This window comes from Patagioenas fasciata, chromosome 19 (assembly GCF_037038585.1).
Source record: "Patagioenas fasciata isolate bPatFas1 chromosome 19, bPatFas1.hap1, whole genome shotgun sequence".
NCBI classification, from domain to species: Eukaryota; Metazoa; Chordata; class Aves; order Columbiformes; family Columbidae; genus Patagioenas; species Patagioenas fasciata.
The window spans coordinates 5,195,237-5,218,001 of NC_092538.1; the positions used below are offsets into that span (position 1 = coordinate 5,195,237).

At 45.2% G+C, this 22,765-nt stretch overlaps 1 protein-coding gene across 6 annotated transcripts in view; it reads left to right on the forward strand.

Annotated features, from left to right (window-relative positions):
* Positions 1-22,765, forward strand: part of AUTS2 (activator of transcription and developmental regulator AUTS2) — a 713,568-nt gene that overhangs the window by 221,993 nt on the left and 468,810 nt on the right. Inside the window, exon 1 of one of the 6 annotated variants that reach the window (XM_065852907.2) lies at positions 7,571-7,835. The exons of the other annotated variants lie outside the window; for them this stretch is intronic. Coding sequence (XP_065708979.1) covers positions 7,788-7,835 — 48 coding nt within the window. The 5' untranslated portion in view covers positions 7,571-7,787. Of the gene's footprint in view, positions 1-7,570; positions 7,836-22,765 lie in introns of those variants that run through there. 6 annotated transcript variants of the gene reach the window in all.

The following is a 22,765-nucleotide window of genomic DNA, read 5'->3' on the forward strand; positions in this document are numbered from 1 at the left end:
AAGTGGGAAGACTGTTTCCTGTCTCTGAAATCTCCACGCATCCAGTCACTAACTACCTTGAAGTTAAAAACAATAGTGAGTCCCTGTGGCACCTGGCATGCTCTGTCCGGTTTCAGTTGACTTGTCTTAAGGGTCTTCATAGCGTACTCTGCCTATGGAAGTTTAATTCTGATCGTGGAATCGCCTGTGGAGATCTGATGCCATCGATGGCTTCATTTGTCCACGTTACAGTTCAGGAGCCAAGTACCTGTGTTTGCACCTCTGTCTGTGTTGTCTTCCCTCCCCTTTTCGTGTAAGGGGCAGTTCTGTGCGTTTCTGCTGTATAAAGACAGCAGTTAGTTAGGAAATCCCGAGTGCTTCAAGAAAGGCTTCAGCCTCAATTAACTTCTTCAAATATACTTGAACTTAGAGCAGGCACTCTAAAACAACCGCTACACACTAACATAGACTGCAAAATTCTTGCAAAGAAGCAGTTGAGTGTAAGAAATGCCACAAGCTCTTTGCAGAGGTGCTGGTACTACCTTTACCTTTGGCTGTCTCAGTAGAGGGAAGGGCTATATAGATGTTGTTATATAGGTGCTATCTGCTCTCTGAAAGAGGATTTGCAGGGGAAGAGGAGAAAAAAAAGAAAAGGGGCTCCTCTTAATAAACTAGTGTAATTACAGATCCGTTTAAGTGGAGACATATGATACGTGTGTTTGTGACAATTTTCCAGAGGAATGGCTCGGCTAGTGCTAAATAACCAGGCTCATTTTCCCATAATGCAAATGTTATTCACAAACTATTACCATAATTGATGCACCGAGCCACTGTAGAGTAAATAATGTGTTGTGTGTGGGAAGCAAACGAGAAGTCAATGAATATTAAAGAAAAAAATCTCATTTTTAAAGGGAAACTTCACAAGGATTAGACTGACTTTGAAAATCAAAGGGCAGTGTGGGTTCAAATGGGTTGGTTTTTAGTGCACACACGTGCATTGAGACGTGCAGTTCTGAGCTGTGGGCTCCAGGCTGGTTCTGTCTGGGTCTTTTTCTGCGTGGTACGTGCGAAGCATCCTCAGAGCTGGTGGAGCCATGCGGTGTATGGGAACCCTTGGTAGCACCAGTGTCCTGGGAGCTTCCCAGAGAAACGGGCTATGAATGCACTGGACCTCTTGGCAGGTGAAAGGAATACAGACGTTTAAGGGTGTTTTTGCTAGGACTGATAACCCCATGTTTGGGGAGAGATGGGCTGTTTCTTTGTCCCCGCCTTCCTGAACCACGCTGGGCTTCTCGTTCTGTGGAACACCAGAAGGATCTGGAATTATGCAAAACCTGCACATCACATTGCTGGGTTGATGTGCTCACAATGGCAGAGCACGAGGTGCAGCACGGACCTCCCAGCCGAGCGGAGGACAAGGCTCTACAGCTATTCCTTCCTTACTCCTTGATTGCCGGCCCTGCACACTGCGATGTCTCTGTAAGTGCTAAGTAGGTTGCGGCGCTTATTGCTGAGGTGTAAATTACCCTGTATCCATTGCCGAGCGCAGGAGCTATTGGCTCTGCAGGCTTATATGGGTTTTTAGAGTGAAATGTTTGGCTGAATAGGACTTGATTTAACTGTGGGCATTAGTGCCCTGCCATCTAATCCCTTTTTATGTTCAAAGGGAACTTGAGTTAATGCTTAAATGTACATGGAATGCTTACATTACATGGAAAGGTGGGATTATTTTCAGGCATTGGTTTACTTTTTTTCCCCTGGATATATTGCTCCCTCATCCCTGTTCCAAGTATAAACAAGGGAGGTATGTACAGACAAGTATATAATGTATTGCAGAGGTGTATTCCAGTAGGATGAAATGATAGAGTGTCACGGAAATCACTGCTCCCCATTGCCTCCCATTGCCGAAGATACTCGCACGTGACTTCTGGCACAGTTACATATATATCATATAACGTCAGTGGCTCTCCTTATTGTAACCTGATATAACTCAACGTTGCAGAAGGAACATATTGTGAGCCATCATGAGCTCAGCTCTTGTTTGCCAAGCTCATGGGCTGTCCTCCTCCTCTCTCACTCTGTCTCTCGCAGATTGGAAACCATTATCTGCGTCTTGTCCGCCACGGACTGTGTTGAGGTTTCTTTGAACCTTTCAGACTCCTGTGGTTGTGCCTCCCAGCCATAGTTTCACCTAGAAAGCTGAACATGTGTCGGAGCTGGGTTATCACTCACTGCAACTTGTTACAAATTGGCACTTTGCTTGGGGAAGTGCTTTTCTCAAGTTAATCTGTACTCTTTCTCTTTGAATCAGGCAGCCTTACTTACTGGGTTTTATCCTAGTCCTAGAGAAACACAGCTGTAAAACCTGGTAGATCTTGAAACAGGCAGTTAAAACGTTACTTGCATCTCTCAGTCATTGCAAACAAAATCTTTCCTAAAAGCAGGGTGGCTGGAGAGGTGGTGTTGGTCTCCTGGACTGCTTCATCCTGCATCTCATCTATCTGAAATGGCACCAGCCCCAGCAGCTTTGATTCACTGGACACTGGCTGCAGCTCCTTCTGTACCTGCTCTACACGGATACTAACGCTGAGAGCTCTCGGATGCTGCCAGCCCGCATTGGCTTCAAACCAGTGACCCAGAGAGTTCTGTTTAGAACGTGCACAGAAGTACGAATTGACAGCAGCCTGTTTATGATGAGATTTTCGACAGCATTCAAGATGAAAGAGCAGATGGTGTTGATGGGAGAGCAGGGTTATAAGGTACAAGATGGGATTGTTATCATGTTAATAACAAGACAGCAAATCCCACAGTGCTTTCTATTAGCCTGAAAGATGATAGTTCCCTCTTGGCCTTTGTGCGAGTCAGAAATGTCCAGAACACAGGCCCTGGGAAGCTGGGGACGCCTCATTAGTTCATCAGGTTGGTTCTGAGATGTAGCCATAATTTTCTTTTAGTTAGGTCATTCCGATCCCTTTCCTTGCTGCCCATGTCCTGAACAGCCTTCTACAGTGTAAAGGCATTTGAGAACAGAGCTGCTGTAATTCTGGGCTACTTCTAAAACACAAATGCTGTTATGGAATATTGGTACTTTGAAGTGAATCTTGTCATGCAAGTTTAAAGCTCGGGAAGTGCTGGGCATGTTGGAGGGCAGGCAGATGGAGCTTCAGCACTTGCACTTCATTTAAAGTTAATCCAGATAGCTCTGCAGTTCTTTGAACCTGGGAAGAACCTTTCCCTTTCGGTGGGTGTGCAGATCCCGCAGGCTTCGCTCTCAGCTTCAGAAATCTTCCAGGGATCGCTGCTTTGGCTGGTACATTAGGAGCTATTCCGAACTGTGAAAAACATTTCAAAATCCTTTTTATTTATACTCATTCCAGTTTGCCTTTTTCTTTTCACATGCCAATTACAAAAAATGCTGTAAACATTTCCTGGAGGTGAGATCTTCTTATTTATCTAAACTTTGTGCTTGTTGTTGATGTCTTCTTTTTTTTCAACATCCCCACACTTCGCTGTGTCGGTTGGGAAGTGTGAAAGCTATTATGGTAATAAGGAGTGAGATGATTTTCTGCTCTCATCGTGCCAAGGAGATAGCAATGGATGTAATTCATCTTGGATGGAGTCCCTGCTGCAGATACATCATCTTGCTGTAGCCTCCCTGCACACACAAATACACACACAGAGGTTGGTTTTGCTTGGGATCAGGGTCGGTGCTTTGGAGCCTTCTCCGGGGTCCGTGTAGCTCAGCTCCACCAGGCGCCTTTGCGAGTGGATTCTTCGAGGTGTTTATACCGCGGGACATATGATGTGAAATAGCACCTGGTTTGCTGCTTCCCTCCCTCCCATGTGGCACCAAGACGATGTTGGTCTGACTTGACAACATTGATGGAGGCAGAGACAAGAGGAGCAGGTATACCCAGGTTTCGGGCAACTGAACAATCAGATTGGTGCTGCTCGCTGTTGGGTTTGCTTGCATTAGTGTGTGATTTGCTTTGTCATGGGGAATAATTGAAATGAACATGGATCAATATCTGAATATACATTAGGGTGTATTAAAAGGCTTAGAACCAATGGTCTTTTTAAAAGGAGGTTATTTCAATTCCTTTGTATGCTGTCTCACATTTGAAATTATGTATTAGGGTATGACAAAACCTGCGGAGTAGATTGAAAGATCTTTATACTGGGAGAATTGGAAATGTTGTGTCAAAATATAGCTCCCTTTGAGGTGGGAGTTGGAAAATCAAGTCTGGATTTTGGCTGTACAAACTTAGCATCTGAACGGTGCGTTATTGCATGGTGTCAGTGGGTGTTTGAAAGAGGAGGTGTGGGGCTCAGTGCTGTGGCACATCAGGGTTGAATTCCTGTCCAAGGTGTTGTTTGTCTGGCAACATGTCCCTAACAAATGGAGATAAATTGGCATACAGAAGCAAAACTGATGTGTGATGTACTGTATAGACAATAACTTCATAAAATATGAAACTCAAATACATTTTGGACAAGGTGCTGACGCTGTAGGTTTTGAAATAAATGGTGTATTTTGCTCAACTGCAAAGATGAATGCAGCTGTTGTGTACGTCATGCACGTGTGGGAGCTTGAACAGATTAATATCGTAATATCTGTTATAAGAAATAACCAGGTTCTGCTGGTGCTGGTTAGGGGCTGCTTGTGATCCTGCCATTGGGGGTTTCAACAGTGTGACAAAAAGTGAGTGACCCTGTGGTATGGTCAGCTCTTCCCCACCTGCATGGGGGACATGATGGCTGGAAATGCCGCGTTGCACCTGGGGAGCTTTAGATTGGATATTAGGAAAAAATTCTTCATGGCGAGGCTTGTCAGGCATTGGAACAGGCTGCCCAGGGCAGTCACCATCCCTGGCAGGTTTAAAAGGTGTTTAGACGAGGTTCTTTAGTGCTAGGCTTAGTTATGGTTGGACTCAATGATCCTGAGGGGCTCTTCCAACTGAAATGATTCTATGATCTCTGTTCCCCACACTGCATTTGTCCTTTAATTACAAAAGGACAGCTCTCGAGGGATGTCGTTGTGCTTTTTCCTGAGATAAAATAATAGCTCTGTGTTTTGTGACCCTAGAACTTTAGGTCCTGCCAGATGCTAATGAACCGGTGGAAAACATCCAGGACCTTGTAATTGCTTTGAGCCCCAGCTGTTTGTGCTTGAGCGCAGTGTTAGAGCTCACTGTGCCCTGCCAGGGTGCCCCACGGTCCCCTCGGGGACGCCAGGGTCATCACAGGGAGCAATCTCTCTAATTGGGAAAAGAGAGCGTGGTGTCCGTGTGGACACGGGCAGCCTGAGGATGGGTCGTGCTCTGGACGGCACCTCTGTGCTGGCGTTGGGTGTCTGCAGCAGATCCCCCTGCGGTGACAGCAGAGCCCTTGGTGAGAGGCGGGAGGGCAGAAGCAAGGCTCTCACACCGACCTGATCTCACTCAACGTACAGCCAGATCTGTCCTATTTAGTTATTTGCTACTTCAAAAAACAGCTTTTTAGGTGCAGAAAATAGAAGGTGCTAATAAAAATCAGTGGTTTAGTTTTCTTTGGATGTGTGCTTCCTGTAGGAGACCTTCCCATCCACTGCTGTCTTTGCAAGATGTGATTCCTGGTGTTTCCATAGGCCGAAAAACGACTGAGGCATTTTACCACCCTTTTAACATACATTAATTCTCCCACAGAAGCACAAAATGAAAGGAGGAGGGGGAATACTTCTTTGTGGCATCAACAGAAGGCTGTTTCTGACGGCTCTGGCTGTGGATGCGGGTTTTTGGAAGCGGTTTGGCTGAGCTGGGTTGCAGGGCTGGCGTGGAGTGATGCTCTGGCTGCACAGGGACCCAGGGGCTGAGCAGCCGCTGCCCCCACTGCTGTGACCAACGTGGGCATCTTCCCATGGGCAAAGCCACCGAGGGAGCTCAGAACCGGACACTGAATTAGGTGAAGTGACCATTACTGGTCAGCTTTGGTATTTAGATCCCTTGTATAAGTCTTAGTTTATGAAAAGTTCTAAAAGCATCTGTTGGCACGTGAATGACGAGCATTCACATGATGCGCTGACACTGTTATCAGTATTGAGAGTCTTTTTGAGGTGAGTAATATTGACAAACTAGGTTTCAGGATTTGTCTCATCCACTGTGGGTGCATACAGTAGGAAGTGGTAAGTTGGTGGTACATGTATTTATTCCATCCCACTCAGCCTATGAAAGAGATACCTACACCTAGAGAAGTTAAATAGAATGATTAAAAGGATCTGCAGAGACATGCAGAGCTTCTCTACGAGGAGAAATTTAATAGTGTGGGAGTCTCCAGGCCCCAAAAGCTGTGATAGAAGAGAGACAAAAAACCTCATAAGTGATCTACAGATGATGTGGGACAAAATATTCTCTTTTTTGCAGGGCAGGATACTGTGAGACTCCCACTTAAATAACTAGCGGCTGATTAAAAACAGCAAAATGAGGCAAATCTCTCCTACTGCAGATACTGAAATTCTGAACCTTGTTTGGCGTTTTATGGAAACATAAAGAAATTCAGCTGCCTGTGTGACAAATTCAGGTCCATCTGTTATTAGACGTGCTACTGAGGGCACATCTTTGTGCTTGAGATTTCTTACATTTGTTTCCCTGTGCATGTTAAAGTGTTTGGACATTGGATGCTGGGCCAGATAGTTCTGCTCCAGTGCAGCACTTTCTGTGCCCAGCGGAAATACAGTACGCTGATTATATCCATCCTGTACTTTGCAACTTGATATTCGCTGCTCTGCAGCGTGCTTGGAGCGGGGAGATTTGCAGTGAGCTGCAACCAAATCAATGTGTCTCATTAAACCAGAGATGGGGAATCGGGCAATGTTTCTGAACAGACAAAAGAGCAAACAGATTGACAGGTGTATTCTCAGGATGTTTTTTATGCATCAGTTTCATATTGGGAGTGGTAGTTGGTTTTGGGTTTGGGGGGTTTTTGGGTGCCTTTTTTTTTTAAGGATCTTTACAGATATTTAAAACATTAGGCTGCCGGCATCAAAGCTTAACAAGTGGGTCTGTAGAGAGAGGGCTGAGAAGTGGGGGAGCAGAAGAGAGCCTGGCTCCTGATGACTTGCTCTGCTTACATGGTGGCATTACTGCAGCTGCAGAATCGGAAAGGAGATGTTTGCTTTATGCTTAAGAGGCTTTATTGTTTCTAAACTATATATAGTTCTGTAATCTTTCTGTAGGTGGGGGAGGGCATCGTGGGGCAGCCTCTGGAGCATCGCCGCCCTCGGTGCTGGGAGCGCGAGGGGTTAACGGTGTAGGGTTCTCGGAATGGGCAAGCTCATTGTCAGAATAATGTTTAGCCAGGTGTTAATCTGTGTCTGTAGGGAAGTGCTGGAATTCATTATTCATCCCACTGGGGGAGGTCATGGTCCTGGGCGGCTGCCAGCGCCCGAGCCAGCCTCCTGGCTTTACTGACATGTGCCATCGGTGATGAATGCAGCTCAAGTCCATTTGAGGAATTCTCTTGTCAGGCAGCCAAGCTGAGAGCGGAGCGCGGAGCGCAGGCATTCGGCGAGCGCTGCTGCAGCGAGGAGATCGCGCTCGGCGCTGGGAGGGCAGGAGGGGACAAACTGGAACTGGGGAAGGAAAGCATCGGTTTTCCTTTCTGTCTTTTTAGTTTTTTTTGCTTTCTTTCTCCAACCCTTCGCTTCCCCTAAATACGGTGTTGCCTTGGAAAATTACCGGCTCTGACGGAAAGAGCACCGGCACACTGCTTTTCAGCAGCGGGATAGGTTTGGGTTACTCTTTTGTTTTTTGACAAGGGCGGGAGGTGAGACAATGATCAAGTCAAGTTGGTTCTACGTCAAGTTCAAGTACGCGGAGAAGGTAAGTGGGTGTATTTTCTCCTGCAGCCTTTCCCGAGGGATTGCTGCGTGGTCGCCCGCAGCCCCTTCTGACAGCAGCTCTGGCCACCGGCGCAGCCAACGCCGCTGACAAGTTTGGCTGGTGAATTTGTGTTTTGGTGGCTCGATGGATAACGCTGTGCCGAGAGCCGGCGCAGCGCAGGCTGCGAGCTGTGTGACAGCTGCAACTTCAGCGTGGTGCAAGAGGGAGAGCAAAGACAAGCTCAGATCTAATTCCTGCGGTGCCGTGTAGGGTAAAAAAGAGATTAAAAAGGCAGCAGCAGAGATGTATTTGTTCCTCTAATATGGAGCTTGCATGAGAGGAATATTTCTCGTTCTGTAGAGCTAGTTATGTGACCTGCTTCTGTAGGGGAGTCAGTTCTTTTCTCTCCTTTAGTAACAAAGTAAATATATAATTATCTGTATTTATTAATGGGGAAAAAAGAAGTTGTGTTGATCAGCAAACAGTGAGATGTATTCTAAGGCTGTTTGTGGAGGCTTTACTGTGGAATGTGCTGCATTTCTCATTGCGCAGAACACGATGCTTTCTGTTGGATTTTCATTTACACTCATCTTCCACTTTATCTCGCCTGTCCCCTGGTGCCCAGATGCCTGGGGGAAACAGAGGGACGGGGATGGGGAGAGGATGGACCAAGATGTCAGCAGGGACCTGCTTGCCAGTGATGCCTTTGCACCGAAGGTCTCCCCGAGGGTTTCCTGCCCCCAGCTAAAGGCTGATCTTGTTGCCGGTATCACTGACACCCGCTCAGAGGATTTGGGTGTAGCGTTGCAGTTCGCTTTGATCCAGCAAGACAACTTTTTTTGTGAAAATACTAAGAAGTCTCCCTATGTGTTCCCTAACCACCCTCGAGCAGTCAGCAACTTGTTATTCTTAAACCAGGAGGGAAACCCATGCGTGTGCTGTTAGCCAGAAATTTTCTCTTCTGGCAAATAGTCCCACATTATTTTATTTCTTGTCTTTGTGCCTCAAGTTATACTGCGTACAGTGAAAGCATATATATTTCATTTAACAGGATTGTCCTGTCATTTATCCCAGGCTGCAAATAGCATATCTAACGAGGTAGCAGATTTAACCGTTCCATTCTCATTTGTTTTGGGCAGTCTTACAAAGGCAATTTGAGTGCAAAATCCTCTTTATTAGGCAGTTATATTTTATCTCCTTGATGCTTCTCTGTAATAAATCTATGTTATTTAAAGTCATATAGACCTATAAACATCTATATCGAAACAAATCAGAACTCTGTATACTTACTATATTAAACTCTTCCTGGAAAGAAAAATGTCATCAAATCAGTAGTTATGTGACAGTGGGTGAGGTCAACTATTTAAAATACCAGGGATTTATATATATACACATTTTTTTTTAAATTCTCCTTGCAGTTCATCCAAAAAGCCCCCGAGTCCCCGAACAGAGCAGATAATGTTCCTGCTTTTCTGTCGCCGGCTGATTTTGTGCCTGTGTTACATAACCTGTCATACCAGTTTTGTCAGAGACAGATATTTTTGAGATCTACAACCTGTGAAATTTGAACATGGATGAAATCCAGGAAACCCATTTAATCTGTATTCTTCCTCGAGTTACTTGTGCCTTACAAGATTTTCTTCCAGTTCACCAGGGGAATTGCCAAGTCTGTTCATCTGTTTGGGGGCGGGAGGTGGGGAAACCAACCCAAAACCATGATGCACACATGCAGAAGGTCAAACACTGACGTGCACGCCTGGTCTTTTGCTGGATTTCATGTGTGATGAGAGAGCGTTGCATGGAAATGAGGGTTTCCTAATGCAAGGCACTCGAGAAGTGGAGGTCTTGGCGGGGGACAGGGATGTTCCCTCTTGCTAAAGACACGTTTGGTGCCAACATTCCTGTTGTGGTTGGTGCTTGGCTTATTCTGCATTAGCTGCAAGAATGTCTGCGTGTAAAAGCTGTGCTGGTGCACTGAGGTGCGAATTGGCGCTGAATTTATGGACCCGGTGCAGTTCTCCGGCTGCGCCCCGTGGGTACAGGCTTGTGAAACAAGTGTAACCGCATTGGTTAAACAGAGTTACATCAAATTCTTTTGCAACTCTTCCTTGTTGTCAAGGTTTGATGTTAGCTAAGCTGAAAAACCCTTGAAATTCTCCAACCAGCTTTGTGCAGCAGTTTGTCTCAATGGGTTTCAGATCTCGGTTGCAGATGCAGTTTCTCATTGCCGGTTGCCACACGCGTGGGCTGCTGCAGGAACCAGTGCTCCCTCTCCCAGCCGCGTGCTGACGGGTGTCCGGGAGCCGATCCAGCTGGAACTGAACAGGTCTTATTCCATTTTTCGGGCTGGCTTTATTTGCAGTCGGATCCGTGTGTGTCCCAGTTTACCCCGAGTGTGCAGCCTTAAAGGATGTGCCTGAAAATACCTGGTTGAGGGTGAGTAGAAAGGACAGTGATGTTGCCTCTGGCAACACACTGGGAAAACGAAATGAAGTTTGCTCTCGTTTGAAGTGTTATATAATCTGTGTTTAAGGGAGGTCATCGAAGTTAGGGAAAGGTTGGGTCTCTGCCCTCCTGTCAGTGCAATATCTCAGTTAGATCAGAACTAGAACTGCTTTCCCTGTGTGCCACAACACTGACGTTGCTCCGCTCCCTCTTCATTCTCTGGTAAAGAAGTTCACTGACATTTTTATTAGCTGGTTGGCTTTGCTGAAGTTGACATCCTTGCCTTTGGCCATCACAATTTCTTTTTTTTTCCTTTGATTCACTTTGGAAGATTTTGCTGTCTGAAGACTCCTGTGACAAAGCATATATATTTATATATGTGTCAGAGCTAACTGCAGGCAGCTTATATATTGTGAAATATTCCTTCATAGATTGTCAACCTGGTCTATTCTCTTGGCATCACTACACTTACTGCCGTAAACTGTTCTGTTGGTTGTGTTTGAAGGCGGCTCGTCCCACCTGGGTTGTCTGCAGCCTCCGCAGGCAGACCTGAACCGAGCTTTTGTGATATAACTTGCCTGAGCTTGCAGGAAATTCAGCCCCCACGGGTTTTCTGGGGGCTTCCAAACACATTACATCCACCTGGCACACTTATATATACTTAGTATGTGAAACACACTTCATATACTGAAACATCTCCATCAACTTGTGTCATCTGCCTGCTTGTGCAGGAGAAAAAAATCAGTGGCCAAGTGGCCTGAGAAACGGTCTCAAACTGTCCTTGGATGTTCGTGTTTTATCCACAAGACACCATGGAACTGGAAACAGAAGAGGGAGATGCTGGATAAAATGATGTACTTTGTGTTAATTTGCTCAAGTCATCCAAACGTGTGTTATGTTGTGTTAGACAAGCACTGTAAAACCATTTCACAGCAGCGTATTTTTAATTGTGATTAAAATAATCAGATAATCAAACTAACTGAAGTAGAAATCTGCACAACTTCGTCTGGAGTCTGTTATCAAGTTAATTGCAAACATGCTATTGTGTAAACTTCCAGGGAGCCTACTGGAAGAAAAACCCAAAAGTTTTTATGTTTACCCTTTCAAAGATTTAATATAAGGTCATTTGGGCCTGAGCCATTTCTACATAATAATCATATTCAGTCTGAGTGCATTCACACTGTAGTTAAAATTCAGCAGCTTTGTACGAATAATAGTGCTGACACTAGGGAATCAGTTTGATCTGAGGGGGAAAAGAAAAGGTAAGCGCTTGGAAATGATGAAATTCGAGTAAATGTGGGAGGTGTGGGGAGAGGCAGCGAGTGGGCAGCCCGGCTTCGTCTGCTGCTGTGGAGCCTATGGATGGTGTTGGAGGACTTGAAAGGCTTTCTTTGGCCTTGAAAAGCCTGCCCCTTGTTTAAGGCTCATTGATAGATATTGCTGAACTGCAGTGAAACTTAATTTTCCTGTTCCCAGCAGTGCCCAAGGGAGGGAAGCGCTGTATTCCTAGCTGGAAAATTAGATTAAAGCACCCAGTACCTAGATACAGGGTACATTCATTTCTTCCTCTATCATAAGACTCCTACTACTCTGAAAGGCAGTTTATGGTTTTGACAGCTAAAATAAAAAGCCTTAAGGACAAGCAGCCACTTTGAATGTTCGAAGGGCTTCATTTCCAGCAGAAAGATTTCAATTACAGTCATTTTCCTTGAGTAAGTACAAAGAGGTAAATGGAACCCCTGTTTCAAATGTTAAACTTGCAGACTACATTATTACCCGTTGTACTTTGAAAGTAAAGGATAAAGCCAATCTAAATCAAAGCCTTGATTCTAAATTACTTTTTAAGAGGATGATGAGGTCTGCACCCAGTAATTCAGGCCCTCGGTACCCAGCAGCACATCAGATGGGATTTCCATTAGGTTGTGTTGCTTTTCTGGGAGGATCGAGGCAGGAAAAAACACCAGTAGTTGCAGCTTGAAAGGGCTGCTGTGCAGCTGGAGATTCACATGTTGGCTGTATTTGTAAAGAATTCAGGGTTTTTTTCTTTCTCCTCTGACTTTGCTTGTTATTTGTCTTGTTTTTCATACCAGTAATTTGAGAAAGATTTGGTTCTTTATCTCCTGTGTGGCACAAACTCTGCTCCCTCCCGCTCCCCACAAAAAGCTTTCTTATCTCTGGATCATTTCTTCCCCTTGCTGAGGTAGGGAACGCATTTTCAGAAGTCCGTGTGGCTTTTTTTAGACCAGTTATTGAAAGGTGCACAGTGTTTGTATAACACAGGTGCGCAAATGAACCGGATAGCCAAGATGATTAATCAGTCTGGTGACCTGAGCTTGCTTGAAATGTTCATTTTCCCCGGAATGATGAACTTTCCTAGAAATCTGTACCTGGGGCTTGGTCGAGTTTGGGGATAGCAGCCTCAGTCGGTGACTTTTTGGGTTGAACCTGCGCCCAGAGGCATCCGAGGATGCAGGGAGGGAACCAGTCCAGGGATGCTGGTCCTCTCGGTGCTCAAACCATCCTTGCGAGTCCCTGGGAGGGGGGAATCCACCTGCGTTTTCTCCAGAAGTGTTCGCTGCTGCTAATTGTGCTAAATTTTGTGTATTAGCTACTTCTGACCCTCATTGCTCTGTAGATGGATTCCTGCAGGTATGAAATCGAATGTTACTCCTTCAACTGATGGAGATGGCGAGCACAGGGGTTTGTCTTTCCAGATTACTCTGCACAGACACCTACTTCAGTATTTTTATCGCTTTTAACCGCTGAATTTTTTCTTAGCTGCCCACGAATATTAAAATTTGTATTTTTTAAAAATGGTGTTGCAACTATCACTGCCAGTGTTCTAGGGAAATGAGTGAGATTTGTCATTTTATGTGCATGTGCACAGATATTGGGCCTACTCACCAAACTCGATGATTATAGATGTGCCCTTTGGGATCCCGTGCTGGTTTGACTCAGCGCTTACCTGCCCGGTTTGCTGGCAGCCCTATGGCAGAGCGCTGCCCCGCTTCAACTTCTGGCTTTTCTTCTCACGTTATGATTTTATCTGGCATTTGTGCGAACACAGAGGTGTTTGCTGACGGTGCTGCACTCGGCTTAGGGCTGGCGAGTGGATCTGAGCAATGGTTTTGCTTTATTTTGGCCTGGATGGCTGGGTTTGGCCAGCGGCGAGCACAGGCTCATATCTCCGTGGCCTCACGTGCCCAGGGAAGAGTGGTCAGGGTGGAAACCCAGGTAGGACAGCAAGAAAAAAAAAGCCCTGTTTCATTATTCCAATGTAAATTTTTAATCAAATGTATTTTCTTCTGTTAAGCAACTTTTACAGCCCACTGCACAAAACAGACAACCAAAGAACTTTGCACAATGAGCTGCATGTAATAGGGTAGCAATGCATCCATTACACATTTTTAGGTGTGCGATGTATTTAAATCCATTTTTGTGTGCATGGCAGTGTAGCTTTCACAAGGTAATTAGAATTTGTGTAGTCTTGCTTTCCTAGCTCCTTAGGTTTTCTTCAGATTGCCATGCTTTAGAGAGTTTCATTAGAAGTGGTCTCTTGTAACAAGAAGGAAATAGAATTTAAAATACTGTTGTATTATATGAATACAATTTTAAATACATTAGGAAACCGGGAGCTTTGTATCTAAAATGCTTGTATAATGTTTGGGATGGGTGAACAGTGGTCTTGGCACAGCGGGACTGAAGAGCTGGGAGATGACAGACAGGTCTGTCTGGGGACTGTTAGGGTCTGGGACCGCAGAGGAAATCTTGGGAGCGGCTCTTTGGGCTGCAGCTTTTGCCGTGTAAACCTGGGGTACGTTTAATGCTGTAACCAGTAATGTGTGCGTTCTTGATAGATTAATATTCAGGACACAGTAGAAGAGAGAGGCTGGCTGGGGGGATGTCACACGCAATCTGTTCGTCTAGAGTTATTTTCTGTTTGAAACTGGATTCACCAATTCTGTAGATGGGAAGGAAAAAAATATTCTATGGACTTACCCTGATTTTTATTTATTTTTTTAAAATTTCTTTCCCCATGGACGTCATTTGCCTGAGGGCTGGTTCTGCCCTTTAATTATTTAAGAACTGGGTTTTGTTTACAGTTTGTAATAAAACTGATAAAAGATTAACAAGGTGCTTGTGAATCATTTTAAGCAAATTAAAGCTTTGAAAGACTTACAACTGCAAATATTTGAAAACTGTAAAGCAGAAGAATAAGAACAGAGCAGATCAGATAATCAAGTTATTGGATTTGTTTGGGAGGAAAAAAATAATCTTGTTTGCAATTGGATGGGAAAGCAGCATTGCCTGCTTTATCAAATATTTATGCCTGCTCTTTTAGCAAATTTGAAGATCCTGGTTGTATGAAACACCACTGGTTATGTTAATGTTTTATTACGGCATGGGCTGGCTGCACAAATAGAGTGTGGGCTGGAGAGGGGGATTTGGAGCTGGAAGCACACGTGTCTAAGCCTGTGCCAAAGCACCTACATCCCTTATGCTGCTGTTCAGGACTGTGGTGCCTGTCCCCTCAAGCGATTCTCACACCCTATATGAAATTATAGACTCTGAGCTGATTTCCATGCGAGAGTGAAATCAGGGAGGTTTTAGCTCTGTTTTTGTGCAAGATCTTGGAGTTATAATGGATATTTCCATCAAAACCATCAGCATAGCGCTCGCTAGCAATAGAAAAAGACTAACCGACTATAATATTAGCAAAGGTGCAAAGCGTGCAGGGAACGTTGCTCTGGTGGAATAGAAATCCCTGAAATAGCTGCATGATGGATATATTGTGCAGCTCTCGTGCTCCTCTCTCCAAAGCCCAAATGAACTAGAACCCTTCAGCTGTGGACACAGGTCAGGGAGTTGGACCAGAGCTCTGTGAAATCCAGCGGGACATCGGGAGGACGGGGATTGTTCCGACACAAGAGTTTGGGGACATCAAAAGGAGTCAGTAAGAGCCACGTTGGAGGAGATCAGAAGTGGGTGGTTCCTCGTGTTGACCCGTGCAACTGGTTGTTGAAGGAAATTGTGGATGCTAGAAGCTTACAGGGCTTCTGGGAGAGCACAGCAATTAACGGGAGAGAAATGAACTGGTTGCCACTGGGCAGGCAGAAACCCCATCAGGAGCTTAGTGAGCTGGAGATTACTGGAGTTGGAAGCAAGAGGGAAAGATGTACATATATAAATAGAGACGGGAGTATTATATATACTTAGCCTATTTTTGTTCTCTTCCTTTGGACACCCATTTATGGCCACCCTTGGAAAGAGGATGGTGCCCAAACTGAGCCTTTGAACGCGGTTCTCTGTGCCGATGGTGCTGGGGCAGCTCACTGAAACATCCCGTCTTAGACCATGAGTCCTGTATAAAACTGGTGTTCTTCAACTCCTACCAGGCTTAGCAGCTATGGATTGGACTGTGGCTGTTACCTTAAAACAAAGGCTCATCATGTAGTGACTACAGCTTAGTATTAATAGCTGGATTCCTCATTTTTCTGCTCAAAGTGCTCTGGGACTGCAGAGAAGATCTCATTTCCCCTCTTCTATGTGCTTCATTTTCTCCAGCCATAAAATGGGTGTGAATGCATGTGTGTAATCTGGATTATTATTATCTATACAGTATTTTGGGAGAACTACAATGCATTACTTTGAAGTTATTGAACAAGATACAGTACCAAGAGGAGTCAAGCAGCATTTCAGTTGCAGGGTCCCCAGAAAAGTTTCAAGATGGATCAATTATTGCATTACAGAGCTCTTTAGCACCCCAGTGAAAGATCAGTACAAACCTTTATGCCTAAATTATGTTCGCAATTGAATGAGGTGACAAGAAGCTTCTGGGGCAGATGAGGAGAGTCTAATTAGATGGAGTAATTTTATTCCTTCGGAAAAGAACTGTGAAAGCCAACACGGTAACACAGCAGGTTCAAAGGTCTGTGTGTAGATCCTAATCTGCTTAAAGGATGGAGTAGAATTTCACTGACTGTATCATAGGCTTGGGTTCAGTAACCAAATCGTTCCTTTCATGAACCTCCAAATATTAACTGCGAAAGAAGGCAGAGAAATTTAAAGGAGGTGAATTAATATCTGCCTACATGCAACTGCCACCTGTCACTCCGTGATAATGATAGAAATAGCCTAAGCCTGGTGGGTTTTTTCCACGCTTTTCAGTTGGTGTCATTGCATGGCTTTGACGGCAGCTCCACCATACCTTGTTAAAGTTCTCCTTGGAGGCAAATACTCTGTAGGTCTCAGCAGTGTTTTAAAATGTCTCCTTTTGCTTTCCCTTATGGTTGATTTTTTCCATTTTGCTCTGCTCTCTTACAAATGAACCAGAGCCAGGCTGAGCTCCCCGTGCTCAGGGCTGATGTCCGTGTTGGGAGAGGGCAGTGCGGCCCGGTTCTCAGGGAGCAACGCGGGGTGCATGTGGCTTACCTTACTCTCTAGCTTTATACAAACAGTATTTGTAGCTTCCAGTGTTCTACACAATACGGATGTTAGAGATGAATAGATAGTGTTTCTGTTTCCTTGTTTAGTCTTCTGTAAGTTTGCAGTGTTGTGATCAATCTTTGTCCAGCCTTCCTGAAACTTCACTTGTGTTTGATGTATTCTCTCTGATTGTCAATGATCTCCTTTAGAAACCAGGGATCCGTTCCATCTGGTCCCAGGAACTTGGCAGCTTGTGTGGCGAGGAATAGCTGATTTTTTTGCTGTGCTAGTACAGAGAAATCGATTCATGGCTAAAAAGATTAAAATCCCTAAATCAGAAAAGCTGGAAAAATACAACAGTTTCAGCTCTGCCAAGGAAGTGCTTCTTGTTGGATTTAAAAAATCTTATGAGAAGTTGAGAGAGAGAGATTTGGAAGTGTAATTCAATTCTGTTGTCAATCCAGGAGAGTTAAAGCTAAAACTGTGTTAGAATACGTTAGCGGCACTGCCTGGACAGGAAAAATCAACTGCCTCTTGGAGACGATTTTGTGCCGGTTTCCATTCTGCCTCAATTTGTTATGACCTGGTTTGGATTTCCTAATTTGCTGCCCCTGAGGTTCATCACCTGGTGTGTTCAGAAAAGGTCTCTGCTTCTGACTCCAAGGACACCCCTTCCAAAATAAACCATGTTCTGCAGCAGTGAGGAGCTGGGGAGTGGGATGCTGAGACGGAAAGGGGTCAAGCTGGCGAATTTGAAGAGCGAGGCGTCCATATGGTACGTTGGAGGTGTTACGGGTGCCTTACACTCAGAGGAAGCATCTCCTCCTTTTGCCGGGGATTGGCAGCGATCGGGCACGGTGCTGCAGTTCTCGGTGATGGGATCTCTGGGAGGTGGGCGGAGGGACCTGCTTTTGGGTGGTGGTGATGGGTGCTGTGGATGTGAAATCTTGTAGTAAGGGCAGCGCTTTGCAGCAGAGCAATGCTGGTTCCCTTCGCCCACCTGTCAGCTGAGGCTATGGCATCGGACCCACCTGCTTCCCAATGTTTTTTTTTTATCTTCTTCCATGTAAAAAGGGGAAAACAGAGAGAAACTCAAATAATTTTATGTCTTTGGATGGAGGTACAGGTTGAAATGTTGTTGTTTGGTCTCTGAAAATGGGCTTGTTCAGTGCTCAGGTATCACTACGGTGTGTTAGTGGGAGGAACTGGGAGCACAAAATCCCATATCTGTCATGGCATGGATGGAAGATTATAAACAGGGATGGGGGTCCTCCTACTGTCAGGGGTGGGGGTTCCTGACAGAGATGCTGCTTGTGTGATCTTGTGGAGCAGTCATCTCTGAGACCAGTAGAAAGTGTTTTCTGAAATCTAGTTCTGCTTTGAGATATAGAGGGAAAATTTGTGTAACTCCATAGATCTTCATTAGACTGGATTTAGGGCTTGGATAGAAGTTGTGGAGCAACTTCACTAGCGTTTTTAGTTATAGACGGTGCCTTCTTGCAGCTTCACAAGGCAGATGGATGAGTGAATCACCTGTATTACTGGGATCAGTGAGAAACAGATGTTGAAATTCCTTATGTGATACTGAATATTACACTAAGTGTGTATTTGCATCTTTTAATACCTGACGTGACATCTAGAGTGAGGTGATTCTGTATAGCCCCACTGGCTTTACTGTAAAATGCTGCTAAAGCTTTGATCAATGAACCTAAGCCTTTCACTTCTCAGATCTTTCCTGAGTCTGCCCAAGGCCTCAACATCGTTATATCAGTGTGTTGGTGTTGGGATCGCGTGCAGCTGTGACCTACAATCCCAGCATAATACAGATAGCGGCAGCCGGACAGCTGCGGATCAATGCCATTGTCTGAGGATGGCTTTTTAAGGGAAGAATAATGGTATCTTATCCTAGCGTGTCATGCAATTAATCTGTCTCTAAAATGAAGTAAATACCTCCCTTTGCACGTAAGAAGACCAGTCTTAGGAGCCCGAGGGACTTGCCCAGAGACCTGTGGTGAGCTGAACACGAGGGTGAGGTTTCTGGCCTGGGTTTGGCTGGGTCGGGTTTATCTTTCATTTCAGAGGGGTCAGGGTTTCACCTCGGCATTGCCTCGTCTGGTCTGACACGATTCACGTGTCTATACAAGGCAGATTCTCCTTTCAAAAGAAACACAATGACGTTTGTTATATCAACATTTTAGCAAAAGCAGGAACAGATACCCCGGAGCACAAGTCCCTGTTCCTTTCAGGGAGCTGAAAACATTCCAACCGCTGCTGCAGAGGTTCTGCCCCGCCAGCCGGGTCGGTGCTGGCTGGGCCTTCCCTGCTGAACACATTTCCCTGCTGGAAAACAGCATTAAATTCAATAGGTATCAGCCTGATACTCTGAGAGCTGAATGTCAGTGCTAATAAACCAGAGGCTCCATCCTTCCCACAGGACCTTTGGAATCAATGGGAAGCTGCGTCCTCTCTTTCCCAGCGGGGAAACGTTCCCCCCGTGCTTCTGCACTGTCTGCGCTCGGAGTGAGCGAATCCGCTGATTGACGGGATGGCTCCCAGCGCCACAACAGAGGAACTGACCTTAAACACCGGGGTTGTGGTTATATTTTGATTGTAAGAACATATGTATATGTATTTTCTTTCACATTGCCCTAGCAGCTTGGCTTTCTGTATGTATTTTTTTGAGGTCTTCACCCCTTCCTGCCCTGAGGTGGAATTAGATAAGCTTTAAAATCCATTCAATGTCTTTTTTTTTAAAAAAAAAAAAAAAAGAGAGGGTGAAGCACATAAGGTGACCTTGCGAAGTTGCCTGTAGAAAAAGATCTCTCTTATTATGAGCCTAAGGTAATTAGCTTTATTTTTGGCGTTGCCTTATATGAATTGTTGATGTGTCCCAGCTGGCTGTGGAAATGCCTGGTGCCAGCTGGCGTGCGCTCCCCAGACCGCTTGGCCATGACCTGGGAGCACTTGACTCCGTGGTGAAGTTTACTCTTCCCATCAAGCATTCGCTGAGCACCCGTCCCCTTCTGCGGGTGAATATTATCGACTGTTATAGGTCTCTGTGGTTGGAGAAGTTCGTGTGTCAGTAAGCACAGAAACTTGAGGCTGCTAGGCAAGAAAAGAAAAGAATTAATTACTCTGTTAGTAAATTTTTACTGCGTGTTTTTTTGCAGACTGGGAATTACAGGATGTTGATGTTACCGTGTTGTGTGGCAGATTGGCTTAAATGGATCCATTGCTCGGTTCTTTGAACAGCTGAAAACTGAAGGCCAGCTTAGTACAGGAGCTGAGATTAGGACTCCAGGGCTATGGGCAACATCATCAAATGTACATGTGTGCAGTTATTCTTATTGAGTGTGCCCAGGTTGGTTGGTTTTTGTCCTCTGGGTCATGTGCAAGCACCTAAAAGGGTGAACAGAACTGGTTTATTTGAAATGACCCTTTACTGTTGGATCTAACGTGGGCTGGTTCTCTTTCCCCCGTCTGCTTCTCCCCATTGCAGTCACACCTCGGCGGTTGGGTGGGTTTGTATAGCGTCCCCTCAGCTCCTCCACAACACCCAGTGATCCCTGCCATCCCTGATTTAACAGCTGACGTTTCCACCGCGCACAAAGAGCAGCTGTCAGAGGTTATTAACCACGGCTGAAGCACGCGGGTGCGTGTTGCAAAGAATGCCGCCCGTGTTTGCGCTTCGTCTCTCCGTGTCCAAAGAGGACGGGGCTGTTGGTCTCCTGTTACTACTGTCATAAATTCAGCAAATATTTTAAGCAACAGTGAAAAACTAAACACAGATATTGTTGTGCAGATGTGAACCGAAGTGCTTGGCTCTGACACGGCTGTGTTCTGTAACCTATTTCTGGGTGTAATTACCCTCCCTGTTATCTTTGTGGTTGTTAGGGTCTAGCAGTAATCAGGTTTTGGCACGAGATAGCGCTTTGTGTCTGCAAACCCTCCAATCTAATCAGGAGGGAGGATCGAGCTGTAGCAGGTTGATCACCCGCGGCGTGGGCTGCTCCGAGGCCGATGGCACTGACCGCGTGCTTGGACCAAAAGAGCGAAGTCCGAGCTTTTTGAGCCTTAAATTTCAATATAATCAAGCATTTGAGGTGAGAGTGGTGCAGTAAGTGGGCAAAAAATTAGCTCTGATGTAAATGGCGTGTAGTATAATACATGAGATAATAGGTCAGTGTCTCAAATCCACCAGTTGTGGCATCTGGTCCATCTGACGGTGGCAGGGCTGGTGCCAGCAGAAGGGAGGCCATGGGAGGCAGATGTGGGATAATCCCTTCTCCATCTTAAATCTCCTCCTGGTTTAAACCCTGAGAACAAGCTTTAATAGCCTTCTTAAGGGGTGCAGTTCATTGAATTCTGCTTGGATTACAGCTTGTTCCACTTGGCTTGATTTGGTTCAGCAAGGAATTGGGAACAAACTTCAGATGATTCATTATGAATCGGGGATGAGCTCAGAACAGGCTTTGATATGTATTACTCTGAAATGAAAAAAAAGTCACATTTATTCCTGTAGCTGAGTGTAGGCACTTCATACACTTCCAGAGGATCACTTGAATGCCTCAGCTGTGGTAGTCGGGCACGGCAATTCTGTGCGGCATCTCTTAAAAAGGACATATTTTCTGGCCAGCTCAACGGGATAAGCTCTATGCCTAAATGTGGATGTGAAACCCCGCTGCAGTTATTCCCTTGCTTACACTGACCTTCGGGGTCATTCCTGCTCCTTCCACTTATCTAAATGCATCAGCTGTCATTTCTTACACACAACTTGTGTGGCCCAGTGTGGAGTTTTTTTCCTTTTTTCCCCTTAAAGTAAACTGAGGCCACTTCTGCTGGAACGGAATCTCTCCTGTGGTTTAGTAATGAAATGCTGGTAGATGGAGGGATAGGAAAGTACAGGAATGACTTACTCTAGGAAGAGCATATGTTTGGACGATATCTTTTGATTAGTCACTAGGATTTGTTTACAGCACTGTCTGGAAACTCACACATTGGGGTGGATCAGAGCAGGTAGGATCTATTCTCCTGGGATCAGCAGGATGTGCCATGTGAAACAGGCTGCAGAATACGTCGTACTTATTGTATTCCATACATACGCTCCTTCTGCAGCCTCACCTTCTCCTTCAGACTTTCAAAAATGCCTGATCTGAATCAGCTTAAGGGTTTTTATTTTCCCTTCCTTTGTTAGAAGTTTAAGCCCTGTGAAAATCCTGTAGAAAAGCCTCATTGTTGGACAGTCCCCGATAGCATCAGCTGCCAGTTTATCTTTCATGTCGCACGGTGGCTCCTGTTACTCCCCAGGGGTGGCCGGCCCAGAGGGTTCCCATAGTTTGGGTGGCTTTTGACCCCCGAGAGTCCTGAGCTGGTTTTGGGTCCTCAATAGCTCTCTGTTATCGGCCTCCCAAATATTGGTGTACCTATCAGAGCCTGGCACCCTGTCAGGGCTGTGGGCGGCCTTAAGATTCGTCATTGATAGCTCACATGCTTTTTCCTCTTTAGAGAAAACAAGCACTTTTTGTTTAAGTTCACTAATGTTTGGCAAAGAAATATAGTAGTAATTATACACCCAGCCTCCTCCCCCCGCCCCATACCTCTCATTCCCAGTTTTATAAAAGCAGCGAGCACTGGAACTGAAATAAATGTCATGAATGAATAATAATTTCTTTCATTTACACAGTAATTAAACTTGTTGAATACAGATTTAATGCTTTAGTGCACACTATTTAATTTGAGTGGTAGATCCAGGCTTTTGTTAAATTCAGGAAGGAAAAAATGAAATATCTACCTGACTATCAATGTGTTCTGTTGCAAATGCGTTTTGTGTTTTGTTCTGGTTTTCTAAAATGATGCTGGAAAAGGGGAGGTTGTGCTTTCCAGAGTGTCGATTGGAGTCAGCTCTATGGATCTTCACAGATGTACTTAGTGGGCTGTGTTTCAGGATGGGGCAGAGCTGTAACTCCCACAGCTTACGGCTTCTGGGGCTCCTCAGCATTTCTGAAAACTTCATTACGAGTGTAGATGCACCACCTTAGGGATTTTACTTTCCACAACAT